Genomic DNA, 20,269 nt, shown 5'->3' with positions numbered 1-20,269 from the left:
CCGGCAGTCCGATAGCACGGGCCGCCCCTGACTTTCTTATTAAGCTACTTTAATTCTTTTGGAATTGACAGGTATGCTTCATTGGTTCAGATGTAAGCATAGAGTCCTAATGTGACTTTGATTTCTTGTAGCAGTCTGTGGTTTACTTATCACAGTAACTTTTCTGTGTTTCTGGGTGCATAATTAATGTAATAGTTTTAAAGATGTTTTCCAAAAATAAATAAATGCATAATAAATAAAAATAATCCTCTCTGCACTTTGAGCTATTAAAGTCTGGGAATTTGTTTTTTTTTTTTTTTTCCAAAAGCGAAGGTCAGCATTGCAGCTCAGTAAACTGTAAGTCTGTGAATAACTTCTGCACAAATTAAAATGTCTGAATGTCAAATGGCTTTAGATTAGGTTGAAGTTATATGTTTACTCCAGTATGTAGTATGATCTTAGAGAGTTTATGGATTTCTTACTGATTTACTTTTTGCTGAGCAGTTGTTTGTTGATTTATAGATGGTCCTTTTGGTGGTGGGAAATATCATGGATGAATCCATCTCTATTATATTTTTTTCAGATATTTTGACTTCCAGACAATTTCATTCAATAAGTGTGTCATTTGATTACTGAAGTTGCCTATTTTACAAGTAGGGGCTCCTTGTGTGTGTGTGTGTGTGTGTGTGTGTGTGTGTGTGTGTGTGTGTGTGTGTGTGTGTGTGTGTGTGTGTGTGTGTGTGTAAGAGAGAGAGAGAGATTTAATATGTATACTGAATATATTTTTGCAAATGGAATTCTTGGTTAAATAGGCCCATCTTGTTGGGCAATTAGACTTGAATAACCAATATTAGATCTTAGCCATCCAGCTAGGAAAGGTTAGTATGTGGATTTTCCATCTGATTTGATGAAGGCTATGCTACTTACTCAAGGAGTACATTTATGGCTGTCCATCCAGCTATCCAGTTGTCGTGTTGCTGAACAACATTGTTTGATAATGAGAGGAGCTTTTTACAGACGTGGAAGGTTTTTGTGTCTAGAATCTGTCCATACAAAGTGGCTTGTTTATGTTGCAATGAAGGCTGTGATCTTTGTAGTGAGCGTTTTAAATATAACCAGTATTTCTGAGGTAGAGGAAGTCTCTTAAGGCAGGATCTTTCTTAGCCTGGAAAGGAAGCCAGTGATGAAATTTATAGGGGTCAGTGAGAGACAGAGGAAAGCAAGAAGCTTTTTAGCCTGTTTGGATAACTAAGTGAACTTAGTCCTTTGACCTTTTTTGTCAGAAATGGTTGTAGTCTTTCTTTTGTCAGGGTGTTTTGCTGAGACACATGCCAAAAGGGGTATTGCACTCAATAATGGCTCTTGTAAAGGAAGAATACAGGGATGTTATGACCTCCTTGTCTCTGGATGAGATACCCTTACTAATGAAGTGGGCCATGTAAAAAGCCTTCCGTACAACGGAGACAATGTGGTGGTCAAAAGTCAGGTTTCTATCAACCTGGGTGTCCAAGCACCTCACGACTGATGGTGTGCTTACAACATTATTATTAATGTGAAAATTTGTGGGGACATCACTCTCCTCAAAGGGGATGATGAAGCATTTTTTTGGCACTTAGCCTGAAGCCATGTTTCTGGCACCAGTTATTTCTTTGGGTGAGACCCTCTTCTAGTTTATTCAGCATTGTTTTATTAAGTCAGTAATGTGAATTCTCTACTTTATTGCAAATTTGTTGGCTTATTTTTGTGGATTATAGTGTTGTAGGACTGCTAATGTTGACATTTTACGTAGTTGGACTGCTGGAGTGGTTTTCCCAGTGAGAAATGCTAGTGCTGTAGTGAATATATTTTAATATATATACTTTTTTTGCAAATAAACTAAGATGTTAGAGTTAACTGTTAGATTACAGAATTAGAATTAGAAAGAGAATTAGAATTTTAAGGCAAATATTAGGCATTTATTACATTTATTCATTGTTCAAATACACCTACAGTACAGCTAGGAGGTCGACTTTGGTCTCCCACAGCAGCAAAAGAGTTAACTATATGATATATTTTATATGCGGCCCCAAGACCATTTCTGTTCACTCAGTGCGGCCCTGGCAAGCAAAGAGGTTGGACACCCCTGGTCTAGGTGATTGGGTCATGTTGACTAATTTCATCAACAGACATGGGCATTTGCCGGTGATAAATGGGTTGAGGACTTGGCCTACTCTGACCTATGCCAGGGATCCATGCTACTAGTGGGGAGAGGTATATGTGTCCCTATTGGCCAGTGTGTGACCGCTATAAAGTCCAGCAGCCCTGAGTCAATAAGTTATTGGCTGGTGTCCAGTTGCCCAGCCTGGGTAACCTGGGATAGCTCTGTTGAGCAAAAGCTGGACTTAAAGCCAATCAATCTGCCAAACAAGAACTAAGAATTGCTATACTCAATGAAGGTTCACTGACAGGAAGGAGCTTGGAAATGGATGACATCATGGTACAGAGGAAGATGGACATCCTATGTATCCAAGTGATGAGATGAAAGGGCAGTGGAGCAAGATGGGAGATGAGCAGTTTGGATTCAGATCAGGATGCAGCACAACAAACCCAATGTTTGCAGTGAGACAGACAGTTGAGAAGAAGCTAGAGACGATGAAAAAGTCCAACTGAGCATTCCTAGACTTAAAGAAAGCCTATGACAAGGTCTCAAGAAAGCTGATTTGGGCAGTACTGTGGTGCTTCAAGTCCTCAAAACCTTAGTATAATTAGTGCAGGCTATGTACACGGACCCAATGACTCAAGTACGAACAGTGGTCAATCTCACAGAGGGGTTCCCAGTGTGAGTGGGTGTGCACCAGGATTCAACTTTGAGTCCACTGCTGTTCATACTGGTGATGGACTACATTAGCAAACAGGTCAGGGGGGGGGACATATCAACAAAGTTACTGTATGCAGACGATGTGGCATTACAGGCAGAATTTGAGCAAGAACTTCAGCAAAGGGTAGAGGAATGGAATGCAAAAATGAAGGCACATGGGATGAAACTAAGAACAGATGAGACAGTGGTAATGGCAGCAAATTGGGAAAATCAGAAGAAGCTGAGAATTGAGGTAGAAGAGAAGAAAGTGGAACAGGTTAATAGCTTCAAGTATCTGAGAGACATGGCTGATGAGAAGGGAAGTCTGAATGAACAGATCAAATTCTATAATCAGAGGGACTCCAGCCAACTGGCATACAGTGTTAGGTGTAGTATATGACAAAATCATGCCAAAGAAGCTGAAAGGTAAGGTATACAAAACTGTGGTGTGACCAGTACTACTTTACAGTACAATAACCCTGGGCAGTAAAGGAAAAGGAGTTGAGGAAGTTAGAGGTGATGGAAATGAAGTGCCTGAGAAGGGTGGTAGAATGCACACTGTGAGACAAAGAAATGAGGACATCAGAGCAGAAGCCAAAGAAGATCCAATTGCAGAAAAGATCAAAGAGACCAAATTATGGTGGGCACGTGCAGAAAAGCAGAAGACAATCTGATGAAAAAGATTTTGGCTGAGGCACATGTGCAGAAAAGCAGAGAACAATCTGGTGAAGAAGATTTGAGACGGACAGGAAGAAAGTAAGAGGAAATGAGGGCATCCAGCAAAGAGGTGGCTGGATTGTGTAAGAGAAGATCTGTGAAAGTCAGGCATGAGTGTCGAAGAATGCAAGAGTGTTGCATTGAATCGATACAGACAGCGACATTAAACACAACACCCTGACCCCATGTCGAAAAATGGGGAAAAGGGGGTTATTGATGATGATGATGATTGATGATGGAGCTTCCCATTAGTATTCGGTTTCGACAGAATGAACTTAGATTCACTGAATGGCAGTTGAGGGGTTTATTTCTATCAGTATGGCATTGAGCCCCTGTATTTAGACATGACACCATGGATGAGCATTTGTACATTTCTTTGCTGCACTGCCTTCTGCGAGGCACAGGCCTTTGCTCATGTTGTACACTGTACATTGAACATACTCTTCAGCCTTATGCATTTGCTCATGCTAACAGGAAGTGCGGTGAGTTGTGTTGTCTGACTTTTAAAAGTGCTGAATGAATATCTTATGTATATTGTTACTGCTATGGTTGTCATGCACTGCATTTACCAAAACGTGTTGCAATATCTTGCACTTAAGCCGTTATCTTTTTATGTACTTCTCAACAACTAGGCATATTGGATCCATGCAAATCCAAGTCTGGCACTTATACAAGATTTTTGGCTCCAAGGATCATGCTCTTTCCCTTCCCATAAGGCACCGCCACCATGCTAACCCTTCAGATGAAGTTTACCCTACTCACAGTCCCTCCAAAATCTGGTGTATATCAGTAGCTTGTTGACAAAGAAGCATTAGGTTCATAGGTAAATGCTAGCTAATCAGTCTGCAGACTTGCAGCTAATAACCAGACAGTGACTAAATGCAAAAGTCAAAGCCTGTACCTTTTGTCTTAACCATTATGATAACCACCAAGGCCCAAGATAAGATCAGTGGAGTCCACTTGAAGTCCAGAAGAACAAGTGACAATTTATCAGGGAGAGGAGGGTGGATGTTGAGATATATGAAAATATACAATACAAATCTAGTGTTATAAGTAGATAATTTTCATATATAATGTTGTCTTTTCCATCTGCCCCAACAAGTGGCACAGAGTCCCCAACTACATAAAGCCTGGGACACACAATGGAATGATCTTACGAAGAATAGTGAAACTAAAAGAAGCTTTTATTCTAACTGCAGATCAAGTTTATAATGAGAAATGAAGGTGTGAACTGTATTCCATGTTGTGGCTGAACAAATTTCATCAATAGGGACACTGTTAAGGAAAGTCATAGAAGCTAGTGGAGTGAGCCTTCACTTTGGGAGGTAAAGTCAGTCCTCTGGACTTGTAAAGAAAGGCTAAACATTTGGTCAGCCACCTGTAAACTGTAACCTTTAAAACCCTAGAACCCAACTTTAATTTGAAAATGGAGAATAAAAGTCGGTCAGATCTTCGAAGGTCTTTTATTCTATGTAAATAAAAACATAACTAAAAGTAGACATCCAGAGAGTGCAACTGGTATTCACCTCTGTTAGAATAACCAGGGAAGAAAACTGATGAATGCATGGTCTGCTTCAAGATGGCCACTGATGCAATCTTGGGAAGAAAATTGGGGTTAATTCTGAGAGAAATCCAGTTCTTGTGAAAGATTTGCTATGGGAACTTGTTCAACAGTGCTTGCAATTCAGAAATCTTTCTGGCTGATGGTTTAGCCACTAACAAAAGCATCTTCCAAGAAATGAACTTCAAGTCAACTGCACTTTCAGGTTAAAGAGGGGGAAGAATTAGATACTGACACAACACGGCAATGTCTCAAGGAAGTACAGGATCTCCCAAAGCTGGATGGATTAAAAGAAAAAAATCCCATCTCAAGAAGGCTTTAGATGGCTTGAGGGGGCCAATATGAGTATGATGTTCTGCTACATGAAAATTAGAAATAGTAGCCAATTGGACCTAGATTGTGGAGTAACTAGCTCCAAATGAAAAAGGTTCACTAAAAAAATCCAAGATAAATGGAAGTGGAACTGAGAAGGGATGTAGTCCCTTAGAGAATGTCCCAATTGAAAACCTTTTACAATTGCTTCTGTAAACTTTCCTGATGGAGGGTTTTTGAAAGGAAACAAGAACGTGAGCCACATCAGAGGAATGCCTAGAAGTTATGGTCATTATTGGAAGTGGAGAAAAACAGGGATTTGATGTCCAGGTGATGGATGAGATAGCAGATCCTGTGTTGGATCTAGGATGCAAAAAGGATGAGCTAGATATAGCCAAAGGAAGGGGAACCAAGCCTGATGGAGCCAAAAGGGGTTGATAATGATAATTTTTGCCTTGAAGAAATTTGGATTATGAGTTGCGTCAGATAAGCATAACAGCATCCTGAGGGCAAAATAGGGACCAGGGCATCCCTTGTTGACTGTCCGTCCTCTAAGAATAGGGCAAAAAATCTGGTGCATTTGATGTTGGATGGGGCTGCAGACAAGATTTCAGCAGGGATAGACCCAATGGCTGAAAATCTCTAATGCCATTGATGGGTTCAGAGACCAGTCATGAGGCAGAAGAATGGATCTGTTCAGTGTGTCTGCCAGAATATTGGATTTCCCTTGGATGCATATTGCAGGAACAAAGTGGTGGGAAAACCATTGCCATTGGCAAACCCTCATGGCCTCTTGACATAGGGATAGGAAAGGTTCTGCTTTGTTTGTTGATGTACCAGACGACTGACATATTGTCCATCTGAACAGCAACCACACCCCTAAAAGGCCTACAATGCTAGGAGGACTGCCCACCATCTTCAGAACATTGCTGTAAAGCTGGGCCTCAGACTGGGACCAGTTGTCCATTTAAAGTGCACCCACCCCAGAAGAGAGGAGTCTAAGGTCACTGTGACCCATGGGAGGAACACAAGGATCAACCTAAAAGAACAAGAGAAGATGTTATCCACCATTTAATGTGGCATCCACAAGTTGGGAGGAGTGTCATCAGGTAAACCTTCAGCTGATGAAGTATGGACCACTGGGCCAAGAGAGTCCACTGAAGGATCTTCATGTAGAAACTTAGATGAGGAGCGAGGGTGATGGATGCTGCCATAGCTGTAATGAGACTGAGAAAGAAGTTAGCTGAGAAATGTTGGTGCAGCAATACCAGAGAAGTTTACAGCTGTAGTTAGACAGTCTAGATAATGGAAGCTTGGCTCAGAGGTAATGTGCAGGTGGCACCCTATAAATTCTATTGCCTGAACTATCTACAGAGTAGATTTTTTCCCAGCTGATGATAATCTGCAGGGACAAGCAAGATAAGGGAGTCCTTTGAGATGCCCATGATGAGCCAGTCATCTAAGTAAGGGAACACTCAGACCCGTTCAACCTGAGTAGTGCAACTACTACTGCCATGTACTTGTGGAACATCAAAGGAGATGTGGTGAGACCAAACAGCAGTGCCTAGAATTGATAATGACTACTCGGAAGTGTAAAAGCTTCCTTGACTGCCTGGCTATCTTGATGTTATAGTAGGTTTCGTGGACGTCCACCAAGCCCATCCAATTGTCTTTCAGCAGAGGCAATATGGACTGCTCCATGACCACCCAGAATGATGCATGTTTCACAAAGGTGTTCATATATTTAGATTGGGGGATGAGAGAGAGAAAAAAAAAGGGGATAATGTAGCCTCTGGAAATTATTGTCAGCATCTTTTGTGGTGCGTGCTCGGGTGTGCAGGTGCAGAGATTTATGTCCCCAACTTCCTCCAGAGCAGAACAGTCAGGCAAGCATTCCAGAGTGCTGTAAAGGTTTGGTGGAGAAAGGGCTGCAAAACCCTTGATGTTGTGGACCACCTCGGCCTCTTGGGTAGCATCCATTAGTATCCTGCCACTGCCTCGGAGGGCTTTGTTTCTAGGAGTGTCTGAAATAAAGCTCTGGCACTTGCAGAACCATAGATGTTCTCCACCCTTCTGGTTGTGCGAGAAGGACCTTTTAGGGGTGTAGAAGTTGATACCAATGTCAGAAGGGGTCTTGCCTTCCTACTCACTTCTGGTAAGACTCTTTTTAACTTTGTGACCAAACAGTGTGGGCCCAGTAATGGAGGTGCTTAAGAATAACATCTTGAAATTCTCCACAAAGAAACATAAATCCATACAGGCATGGGGGTGGACAGCGATGACTGTACCTGCTCCCTAAATGTTCCATCCACAGTATTTGATATAAGGTGCATGGATAAATCTGATATAGTCTGCATGGTGGCTAACTGGCACTCCAGCACCTTCTTGGACTTCACTGCTGTGACAGTAGAATAGCCGTAGAGACTTTAAGTGAATTTGGTGGGTCGTGTAGTTTAGTGACCACAAAGTAATGGTCACCAAAACATACACATACACAAACTTGCCAAATCTGTTCAACATCGAGACTTCCTATTCGGGGGGATGGACAGTAGAACTCTCTCCATATAGCTCCTTCTTAGTGGCTGCAGCCATCACAATGGCATTACGCCACTGTACCCCATCCCTGTGGGTGAATGGGTTCCACTACATCCAGTTCCTTCCACACCCTCTGGGACACAAGGTCAACAAGGTCATCTACAGGAGGGACCAACCAGGTTTGAAATGGGCCAGACCTAATGGCCTCCAGGAGCACTGACTCCTACCAGGAAGGGGCATCTATGGACCAGTCTTCCTTCTGTCTCAATAATTCAGGAAGGTTTTGTGTTTTATTTTTTTATTTGATTTTAAAACAAATCTGTAATAAACCAAATAAATAACTATTTATACAAGTCCACAGGTGATCAATACATCAAAGTTGTACATAACAACAATTAATATTTTTCAAGCAAGTCTTTAAGTTTAAGCCGAGATTTATATGACTGTGTAATATTAGAAGTTCTTTATAGTATGCAGTTCACTACTGCAAACAATTTTTGCCATACTAATACACTCAACACCAGAGGGGCTAACTTTACTTTTCCAATTTTTAGTTATTACTTTTCTGGCTATAGCAAGACTAGACCAAAGAAGAGGCACTTGGATTTTTTGGAATTATCTCAGGAATCAAGCATTAAATGAAACTAAAGCTTTAAAAATACTGCATCTATCTGACCATAGAGCTTGAAATTATTAATGTCTTTCCATAAGGGGGAGATGACTTCATATTCATATAACAAATGCATCCAATCAGCTATTATTTCAGAATCACATTTCCAGCATTTAATTCTGTTTGGTTTATACATAATTGTAATTGTGCTAGGAGTGTAAAAATCTCTTTGTAAGAATTTCCAAGTGAAAATTTTCCAATATAATGAAGATGTAGTTTTATCTGTAGATTTTAGTATTAATTTCTTGTATTCTTCAGAGGTCTTCATTATTAATTTTTGAGGAGTAGTACCAATGGGAATTGTTTAAATATGTGAAATCTAACTAAAGATTATAAATTTGTGACAAATATGATTTATTTTTCATTGCATTACTGATATTTATTAAGAATTCCAGTGATGTGTGTGTGTGTGTGTGTGTGTGTGTGTGTGTGTGTGTGTGTGTGTGTGTGTGTGTGTGTATATATATATATATATATATATATATATATATATATATATATATATATATATATATAATATATATATATCACAGTAAGACGCTGTCCGGTTCGATTCTCAGCTAGGGCGTCTTCTGTGTGGAGACATGCGTGAATGGGCGTACCTTCTTTGAAGGTTCTGTATCAGAGCTGGCAACTTGGTACGTAAAAATCAACTGCCAATCATTAGCGGACCAGAGTTCCACTGTGGCGACCCCAACCGGGAAAAGCCGAAAGACACCAACAACAACATATATATATATATATATATATATATATATATATATATATATGTGTGTGTGTGTGTGTGTGTATTTACCATTTAAGAATTGATGCCAATAAATTAAGTTACTTTGTTGTTTCAATACTAGCATTTTGTTGAAGTTATGAATTTCTCTGCAGTCGCTTTTCAAGGTTTCGGAAGGAAACCTCTTCCAACAGAGACTTTGGGGACTTGCACCTCTAAATGAGGTCAGTGTCTTCTGTGAGGGACTCCTGAGGGGAGTCCAAGTGCCTCTTCTTGCATTGATGTTTCCTGGGTTCCTCCGCAATGGGCACATCAAGGGAGCACAAAGGTTGGGCTTGCCTTAGCCCAATTAGATGTGGCTGTGCCAAGGATAGGGAGTGATCTGAAACTGAAGTACCAGAAGCAGCAGGAATTCATAGTTGGATCTAGATGCAAGCAGGGAGCCCCCTCTCAGAATGGGAAAGGATCTGTTTGAATGCCCTAAATGCTGAGACTGAAGCTGGTCCTAAGAAGCTCTTCCTCAGACTCAAAGATCCTGACAGGAGTTTCCCCTGGATGCAGCCCAGCTCAGATCTGAACTATCTCAGGCCAAAGTGACAAGAGGCAAGTATGGCTCTTAGCACCTTGGAGTCAACTTAAAATTCAGAAGACCAGTGCCAACCCCCTCCCAGCTCAGGAACCCATTGAGGTCCAACATGGTCAAAATCGAGCAATATAAGGACATGGTTAGATTTGAAGTGGGAACCAGCTCTGATGGAGGCACCACCAGGGGGTCACCCAGATCCAATACTACTGTACTTGGTCAGATCTTTGAACGAGCAACCAGACTAAGAATGACAGGCATTAGTCCTGCAATCCCCAGGGGAAGTGGCTAGAATCCCCAGCTGAATATGTGTCTCCAAGTGGTTCCCCATCATCTTATCCATGTCGGCTTTGGTAAGACTCCTCAAGGACCTCATGGATCTGAATGATGACACCACTGAGGATGCCCATGTCTTTCCAAAGGATGGATGGAGAGCAAAAATGTAGAGCAGATGGCTCTTGGGAAAAGGTCAGGGGAAATGCAGGTTCTGGTATGCCAGCCATGATCAGAGATTGGATTCTAGAGTGATCTGATGTTAGAGTTGAAGAGACCACAGCAGTCAGATCTGAGAAGCATGGTATCTTTGGATCCAGACCTAAAACCAGCACAGGGTTCATGGATCGTTTGCAGAATTCTTTGTACATTGCCAGTCACACCCATTAACAGCTTGAACTTAGGGCAGCTGCCTCCATTACCCCACCATAACCACAGCTTTTCCAGAAGCATTCCATTTGCATACAATCTGGTGCTCCTTTGGATACACAAATCTTCCACACAGTTAAACTTACTTCTACAAAATTGCTTCAGTATTGGCTGGAATTGGGTTTGCAACAATATTTTTCCATGCTCATTCAGAAACATATAGCTACGATGTTTTGGACACACAAAAACCTGTTATTAAATCATTCTAAAAATAGAGAAGTACTCAGGCACATCACTGGACTCCAACGTTTCCTGTTAACGAACTGGCAATGTACTTAACTGAAAGAAGGTTTTATCAAAATATCCCATTTATGACCATGGAGACAAGCCATGCAAATGCAGTAAATGTACTTTATACAGGACTTGTGTATGCCCTAACAATTACAGCATTGCAGCCATCATATAACACAAACTATCAAAAGCAGGTTATTAAGGTTTATTCACCTAACACATAGGCAACAGTGTTGTATCACTATACAAAAAAAGAAAATCATTTCATGCAGATGCCACAGCCACCTTTGTGCTCTGCAATTTAATGTTCAAGCTGCTTAATGATACCTATTATCTGCTATTTGGAAACAAGTTATTTATAAGACACGAGCTACAATCTAAGAAGCTAGGATATCTGCGAACAACAAAGGCCAGCTTAGACACTAGCAGCAGCTGGGAGAGCATTTAGTATAATAGCTCTGACCACCTGGAATGTTCAACTTCAAAAATGTCACACTACTGACAAGCTGCTTGAATTCTGAAAATGTCTGAAAGTGCACCTGGCTGTTAAATATTATTTTAAGTGCAACTGTTTAAGGGGTCTAGGTTAAGTCATTTCAGCTACTCAGTCCAACTATATCAGCTTAAAACCTATTAGATTGACAGCTATGTAAATTTATGTCTGAATGCGCTAGTGCTTTTTTTTACTTTATTTTTACAAAAAAAAAGTAATGTCAAGTCAAATACTATAAATTATGCATCTATGCTAGCTATATGCTGCCTTGTGTGTATATTGCATTATGTAAACTATATGCTGCCTTGTGTGTATATTGCATTATGTAATCTATATAAACTATAATGCTGCCTTGTGTGTATATTGCATTATGTAAGCTTTACTCTGCCTTGCTTATAGTTTGCATTAGCACATAACTATTTGCATCTCTTTATTTACTATGCATGTTTGTCATTTCCCTGAGGGTCTAGGTCAAGGTTGAAAATAGTATTGTTGTCGAGACCAGTTCACTTAACTGGTTAACACATGAAACAGATTAATAGGTACATAGACACAGCTAGCCAAGATAGAGAGATAGATAATCAAATAAATCCTTAACCAAATAAAAAGTGGCCTGGGATAGTGTCTGTAATTTTCAGTACCCCCACATGTAGTAGAACTTAGTAATCAATGACTTTAGCCTACAGTGCCTACAGATCTGAAAGCTAAACCATGAACTTAATTGGACAAAACCAACTGTTTCATCTCTTTATTCCTTGTTAGATATACTGCATACCACACTGTGAAATTGTAAAAACTATCAGTGAAAATCTTTGTTAGTCTGTTTGTATGACAGTGTTATATCCGTCCCCAAAAGACATCATGAGAACATGATAATATGCATTACTTCATGTAGAATGCTACTTGACTGCAGACTAAACTTTATGACTGAAGGTATCATCTATGTTAAGGACTGGTCATTTTGCTGTTTTTGTCATATAGACATTAGAATTTTAGGAATGAAATAGAGATAGCTCAACTGTTCCTGATATTGCTAAATAGTTTTGATTTTTTCCTCATACCATTTGTGTTTTTCTGGCAATTCGCTGAACATTACAATTACTAAATAATGACAGGCATTTGAGTTTCAGACTTCATTTCTTTCAGAAAAAAAATGCAACTTTAAAACCTGTTGATCTAACAACGTTCTAAGTGCTCTTAAAGCTTCGTCTCATTTGAGGCTTTGTCCCACATTATCTTTTGGTTTGTCCCCGAGTCTTGAGCTGTGAGATTGATACCTGCTGAAACCTTGCAGACAGTGAGTGCTTACAGCATAAAACATGACATCTCAGATAATAACATTGTAAAACCATCAGCACACCAAACATGGGTCATGATTCCAGTATCAGTAATATGAAAACAGACACAATGAACCAACAATCGTGTAAGAACAGAATGTAGGCTACCAGCGGCATTGCTGCTGTAGTGCCATATACTGTACCTAAGTTGTAATCTTCTGCCTCTGGATGCTCCAGAACTGGCTGCAACTCGGAACCTTCCAGAAGGTAGTTCTTCAGGTTAGTGATCATCTGCCTAATTTCCTGTAGCAGTTCTGTGCTGGTGGGGTACTTGGAGGAATTTTTCAAGGTGTGAGAGATGAAGCTCTGCACTAAGCCACCTAAGTAAGAAGTCTGTTCCTGAATCAGGTCTAGGATTTTTTTGTTTACTCTCCTGTCAAAAGAGATTAAGCCAGTAAGCACATTACTCACTGCTGAAAGGCGATGCAGTACCTTGTTAGTCAGAGCAGTGGAATGCCTTTTCTTATTGGTGGCAACTGTCAACGTGGAGAGGCTGTCTCCTTCATCTTCCATGCTACTTATTGACAAGGAATCAAGCTCTGAGATGGGAGGCAAAAGCAAACTTTCACATGAGAAAAGAGAGGCTTCTGATCTGGATTTCTTCAGCAGTCGAGGCCTTGTAATCTGGTCCCCTTCAATCCATGAAGCTCGGTGAGGGGACTGAACAATATGGATATCTTTACCATCACTTTTAAGGTCCTCCTCCTTTACTTCTACTGATGGTGACTGGAAAATTAACTTCTTATCAAAGTATTCTGAATCCATGGAGTCACTGCTACTCCCAGAAGGTAAAGGAACCCAGGATTTCCTTCTTTTGTCTGCACTGTCGATTAGATATGGTGACTCACAATTTATATCTATAGAAATAATGAAAACACAGTTAAACTATAAAACAATTTTTTTTCTCTAAGAAAATTCAGAATAGATACCAGTGATGGAAAAAAGAAGGAAAACAAATAAAGCAACATCCATTTAGAAGTACATTCTTTTGTGATTTAAAATGAAAATACATAATACTACACTACATACAGGCCCATAAAAGTGCATTAACACTTGCCACGTGTAAGACACTTATGTATTATCAGCAATACATTCTAAATGTAACACAGTAACAGTGCAAGCATGTTTGCATCATATGGGAAAATTAAATATTTTAATACTGTACTTTCAGAGAGTTCATTGTTTTGCAGAAGGACAAACCATTTATCAAATACAGCCAATCCATTATTTTCTATATATTAATCTGAAAAGTGTTTCTGCTTTAGGCAACAGAGATGCAATTATAAATGTCTGCATTTTAACATAATGCACTGTATTTATAGTGCTAATATGAGTTGTGTATTGCTATATCGTATGCTCTCCCAAGATAATGAAAAAATGGTACATCCACAAGTTTCTACATTAGTAAGCAACCGCATTTACATGCACACAAGCAAACCTTATATACAGTACTGAAAGTTAGCTTTCCCATTACTGACATTTCCAGTATTCTAAGTACAGTTTTAATGAAGCGCACAGACCAGTTCACTTAGTGGATATATCATGCAGTCAGTATAGGTATATCTATGCCCAGCTGTAAGTACAATTCTCCAGCCCTACCTCTCAAATCATCGCCTTTGATTTTGACAAAAATCTGCTGAGCATCTATAAACCTTACAAAAACTGTGCTCAAAGTCTCTTCTTGCCTCATATAGCAATAGCCTGGAATAAAACCCCTGCGCCCATCAGTGCAATAAATAACATTCTTTTACACATATGTATATGTATGTGTATATATAGAAAGCTGTACATTTTGTTAGAACGCAATCCACTGGCATGTTTTTTTAAAAATACACCAATGGTGCATTTCAGTAGTAGATTGTAGCGTAAGTGAAGGGGGGGGACAAAACACTTGTTTTTTACCATTGCAGCAATCTGCTGATATTTCATATATCACAGTATAAGTGTGATGGCTGGGTCCTCCATTTTCCTTTACTTGCACTATGATATACTGGTGTTGTAAAAAAGCAGTGTATATGATGAGAATCCAAAGTTTTGTTCCTTTCACTTATACTGCAGTTGAATGCTGCTGACACTGTTCTGCCCATCTCGGTGACACTGGGATACAGGAGTTAGTCATTTTCTCCACTGCAGTGTGATGGACATAAATTTTTATTTGTAGGGATGTGGGATGCCCCCTCTACAAAGAAGCTTGATTTTACTTTCTTTGTTTAAAATACTTTGAAAATAGTTTGCATCCCATACCTTGAAAGTTAATGTTAGTTTACATCAATGATTCAATAAAGGTCCTATATTTACACACACACATGTGTGTGTGTGTGTGTGTGTGTGTGTGTGTGTGTGTGTGTGTGTGTGTGTGTGTGTGTGTGTGTGTGTGTGTGTGTGTGTGTGTATGGTTCTGCCTCTAAATCGTGAAAGCTCATAATCTTGAAATTTAAAATTCTGAAGCCAAAATCTTGAAAGTTCAAAATACTGAAAACTCAAAAGACTGCATTTCATAATACTGAAAAAACTACAGGACAGTAACACTTACTATATGCCACCAGAAGTACATAGAGAAACAAATAAAAGACAAAGCATATTAGTTTACTCAACCTATTAGCAAGGGGCAAGCACCTCTGCACCACTCACACCCCCTGCTACTTAAATATATCAACTCCAAGATCGCAGTTTACTACACTAAGATGAGTTATGTTGTGGTATAGCAAATTAAAAGGGAACATGACTAAGGTTACAACAGGCACTCATAAAGCACGTAATATGTTTGCCATTTTCTTTTGTGGAGTACAGTGTTGGAGTTGATATATTTCAGTAGCAGGGGTTGTGGGGGGCGGGGGTCCCTATTATTTTAGCAAATGCAATGAATTGCGAACGCTGTTTAGTCGAACGTCATTACACGAAATGGCAAAATACCGAAAGCACGGAACAGCGATTTTTTTCCTAGGGAAAATAATCACTGGGATGTTTTCCGGACTTTGGCATTTCTTCCACTGTGGTGCGATCTCAGAGTTGGTATATTTAAGTGGGGGGGGGGTGTTTTGATTTTTTTTTTTTTTTTTTTTTTTTACGGGTCAGCGATTCTTTTTTCCCTGATCCGTGTGTTCGACATTTTGGGTTTTTGGGGATTGTGAGTCAATTATATAGCGTTCGCAATTCATTGTGTTTGCTTATATAATATAGCCCCTATATAAATATATATATGTGTATTATGTGTATGCATGGTATGCATACAGTGCACACACATATATAAATATCTGTTGTCTCCATTATCATCGCTGACTTGAACTTGTGCTCAGCGTGTCCATCGTTATCTAACATGCATCTCCTAGACAGAGAGAGAATGAAGAGTCCAAAGTGCATAATAAATCGGTGAGTATGTCCTAGTGAGATTCCAAAAACTGTCCTTAAAAATGCTGAGTCTTGATTTCCTGTACTTATTAGCAAATTCTGTACCAACTTACTCATTTGTTTTTATTTATTTACTGTTTGTTAACTGGGAAAGTCCATTAGGCCAAATGAGCCCATTTTCAATGGATGCCCGGGGAGAAAAGCTCCATGTACAGTTTTACAATAGAAAAGTCAGCAAAATTGAAATTAATACACAGTTTAGAAAAAACAGAAACAAAGTGACATAACAAATAGTAACAAAAACATTAGTGGAATGTACCTTAACAAAGCATTCTAGGAAATATAAAAATATCAGCGTGACATTGAAATAGTTCAAAACCATTGGTGAAATGTGCCTTAACAAAGCATTTTTAGGAAATATATAACATAAGTGTATTTTGGAGTAAAAGGTTACAAGTACCCAGGTTTCTAAGACATAATAGGGGCAAAGTAAAGGAACAAAGAGGAAAAGGTCGATGAAAATAGTGGAATCAAGTCTTGGGATGAGTTCCAAGCAAAGAAAGGTGAAGGAAGTAGGGGTGAAGTCAAAGGAGTCAGGTGGGGTGAGAGTGTACATCAACTCTAACCCTGCCATTGTCCTTCACCCCAACAATACACATTACCTTATGAAAAACCTTTACGTTATGACAAACCTTTACCACACAAGACACACACACACACACACCACAAAACTACATTTATCTCCTTATCTAGCTCTTACTCAAACCTGACCCACACTTGCACAAAAACTCTTAACTCTATTATCAAAATGTTCAGTATATTCAAATGTTTTGGCACTAGTAAACAACCCCATATGCCTGCATGGAAGCATATCCAGAGGTGTAGCTAGGGTGGGAAGAATATAAGATGTTAGGATATAATGGAAAGGAATGCCAATACTGTATTTGTGGTCATAGTATGTGAGCAAAAGAGCTTTTTTTTCTCTTTTGGGTCTTCAACTTAGAGTTGAGGTGAGTGCCAAATAGGATGGTAAGTTGATATTCCCAACACTGACATATCTGCAAAAGTAATGACATTCAATAAAAAGACACAAGTTCACCTTGATGAAAAAAGTGATTCAACAAAGTGAACTGTAACTACACACACACACACACACACACACACACACACACACAAAAGTGTGTGCGTGTGTAGCCCAAGGAGAAAAGCTCCATTATAGAGACATCATGAACATCATTTAGTCATTTTCATTCGTGGGTAACAGTTCCATTATTCAGACATCCTTGACATCAGTTACATAATTTGCAAACAGTTTTGATTAAAAATAACAGTTACATGGGTTGAAATATTTTTTTAAAACACAGAGTGGTATATGCAGCAGAGTATCATTAATATACACAAATTGTCAGGTTATACATAAGAGTATTTGTTACTATAAAGGCTTGTTCAAAATCTAGAACATAGGAAGGTAAGTGAAGGTGTTAGGGCAGCCAAAAGAAAGGAAGGAGAGAAGGAGTCACAAGAAAGATGAAGGAGATGAGATGATAGAGGAGGGTATAGCTGTGATAACAGTACATTACGATTTGTACAGCAGAGAGTTAGTGCCAATTCATATAGCGACATTAGTACAAGTTTAACCAGGGGTGGTGCAGAGACATTGATCAATCCGATAATGTTTCAGTTGGAGTTAAAAGCATTTCATGTTGCAGACTGTTGTGTGTCTGAATTACCTACAGCCCATGTGTGTGTGTGTGTGTGTGTGTGTGTGTGTGTGTGTGTGTGTGTGTGTGTGTGTGTGTGTGTGTGTGTCTGTGTGTATAAATGCATATACAACTATATGTAGATAGAAAGATACACATAGGCATACATTTTACTTAGTGTGAACCACAGATCATAGCTTTGTCTACAAATGAATTAACTACCAGTACTTTTATATGCAGTTATCATACAATGTGTCATGCATAGCTCTCAACTGTCCAGAATTTTGCAGAATGTCCAGATTTTTGCCTCATATGTCTAGTCTTTTCCTTATAATATCGTTTTTTTTTTTGTCAAAATGTTTAAGGATATAAGTCATTAAATAATAGCAGACATTTGAGTTTCAGAGTTCATATCCTTCAGAAAATGCCAGCTGATCTAAAACCTGTTATTCTATCCATGTTCTAAGTTTATTTTAGCAATATTTAAAAATTGTCCCTGATTTTGGGCTATGTTTTGCTTTATCCAGAATTCTTGTGCTACAAGGTTGAGAGGTATATTTTCATGGGATGTACAACACACTGGCCCCTTGTATGATGAATAGCAACAATATATGTACGTGTATAGCTATGTCATTCTAACTACATTTGTATAACAATACAAATGTATATACACTTGTATCCCATTTGGGCGTAAAATAATTGCCACATCATTCTTGAAGTATTTTTCACTGGTTTGTGACACCTGATATAAAGTCAGAAAACCTATGAACTATGTTAGGCAATGGGTCCTGAAATGGCTAACTGTTATGGTAATATTGTCAAGGAATTCCTGGAAAGAATCTGATCTATAACTCTAAGATCTCTGTGTACATCACTGTTTTGTACAGCTTACTGACCATCTTTTTAGATGTGTCAAACAGGGCTGGAGAGTTGCAATGAATTTCTGGTTCACATTAATTGTGCCATCAAATTCTTACAGTTTACAGTTAATTGTTCCCTCTAAAAAGTGCAATTCTTTGTAGAAATTCATAAAGATAAACCCGATGATGATAACTGTTAAACTGAATCTATAAGAAACGTCAGAGTAATAGCTATTTGCATTTTACTCGGCCATAACATGACATGAAAAGGAAGTGCCAACACATTAGAACAGCTAGGCTGACCTAGAGAAAAAAAATCACAAAAAGGCCTCACGATCTTGTAAGTTTTAAGCACAGGTTATCAACTCAAATGTTTGCTGGAAGTAATAGAGAAACAAAAGAGAGCAGGTGCTCCAAAACAGCCCAGTACTGTACAGCTTAGTGTTGGTCTGTTATTAGGTAGCCCAAACCTATAAGGCTGCATAAAAATTGGATTCCAGTGGTGGTAAGAGCATTTTCCATGGCGAATAGAAATGTTATTAGATGATCCATTTGTGGCAAGGGCAATGAACAAACTCTGAGTGTTAGTCACAGAGAAACTAATTTGAAACATATTTCAGAAAAAAGTGAAAGCAAAGAAAATTAAAACTCTAATAAAGTCAAAGGAACACAACTTTGTGGCCTTAGCAATGCTTGCATATTTGTGTCTAGCTGCCCTGTTTTGTGAACTAAATGACTGATGTGACCAACAGTAGCAAAGATCATGCTACTTGCAGAATAATCTGTCATTTATTCAGATATGTGTAGTTTTCGTGATGTACATGTAGGAAATAACAATAAATAATCCACGAGTATTATTCCAATAATAGTAATAATAATAATAACCACAAAAATAACTAACTGAAATATTTGGCCTTGTTGGGCTAACCTGAACATAGTCAAAGTGGATCAGTGCTCTTCTCAGAAAACAAAATTTAGGAGCATAGGAGTTACTGGGTTAACAGCCCTAGAGCCTTTTTTATCCTAGCTATTCATGCCCCGATTTTTCCAATTATCAGTGACCAAGGATTAGAATGGCTTTGATATATGCCTGTATGTTAGGGCGTCTACAAGCTGCCCCTGTCAATAAGGGACGCAGGCAACAAGCCAGGGGTTGAGATTTCCGATTTGTTGGTCAAGATTGTTTGTTGGTCAATAATAAAATAAATAAAAGATTGCATCTGAATATGCCTAGGAAAGAGCTCTGCTTCGTATGAATGGAAAGTCTAGTCCGGTGTAGGAGTAATCTGTGTGACACATACCTGTTCAACCAACATGTTTTTTTTTATGTCATAGACAAGGTTTAGATCCTTGGAATGGGAAATTCTAGTGCTGTTTGTTTTGTAAATGTGTGGTAGATTAATCAGGGCTGGATCAGAGAAGGCCTTGTAGGCTAGATATAGCTTGCCTCTCGGTAGTCTGCAGGACTGAGCAATGGGTAGGACTATGAAGTGGTCAGCATAGGACATGTTATTTACACCCTGTATTCTTTTAGTGAGGAACCTTTTTGGCTACTCCATCTCCTGAAAATGCCTGGTCAGTTACATATCAAAGGGTGCATTGTACTCCATTATTAGTCTAGTGAGTGCTGAATATATTGGGACTATGATATCCTTAGATCTGGATGCTATCCCCTTACTTA

The 20,269-nt window shown here is 39.1% G+C and overlaps 1 protein-coding gene across 2 annotated transcripts in view; it reads right to left on the bottom strand.

Annotated features, from left to right (window-relative positions):
• LOC122810865 (ras and Rab interactor 3-like) overlaps positions 1-20,269 on the bottom strand; it is a 1,223,645-nt gene that overhangs the window by 194,975 nt on the left and 1,008,401 nt on the right. For both annotated transcript variants that reach the window (XM_044082437.1, XM_044082487.1), the window contains one exon: positions 12,824-13,537. In XM_044082437.1, coding sequence (XP_043938372.1) covers positions 12,824-13,537 — 714 coding nt within the window. The remainder of the gene's footprint in view (positions 1-12,823; positions 13,538-20,269) is intronic.

The sequence above is a fragment of the Protopterus annectens genome, chromosome 1.part0 (genome assembly GCF_019279795.1).
Source record: "Protopterus annectens isolate FY-2018-M chromosome 1.part0, PAN1.0, whole genome shotgun sequence".
Lineage (NCBI taxonomy): Eukaryota > Metazoa > Chordata > Ceratodontiformes > Protopteridae > Protopterus > Protopterus annectens.
This window is presented reverse-complemented; position numbering and strand designations above follow the sequence as displayed.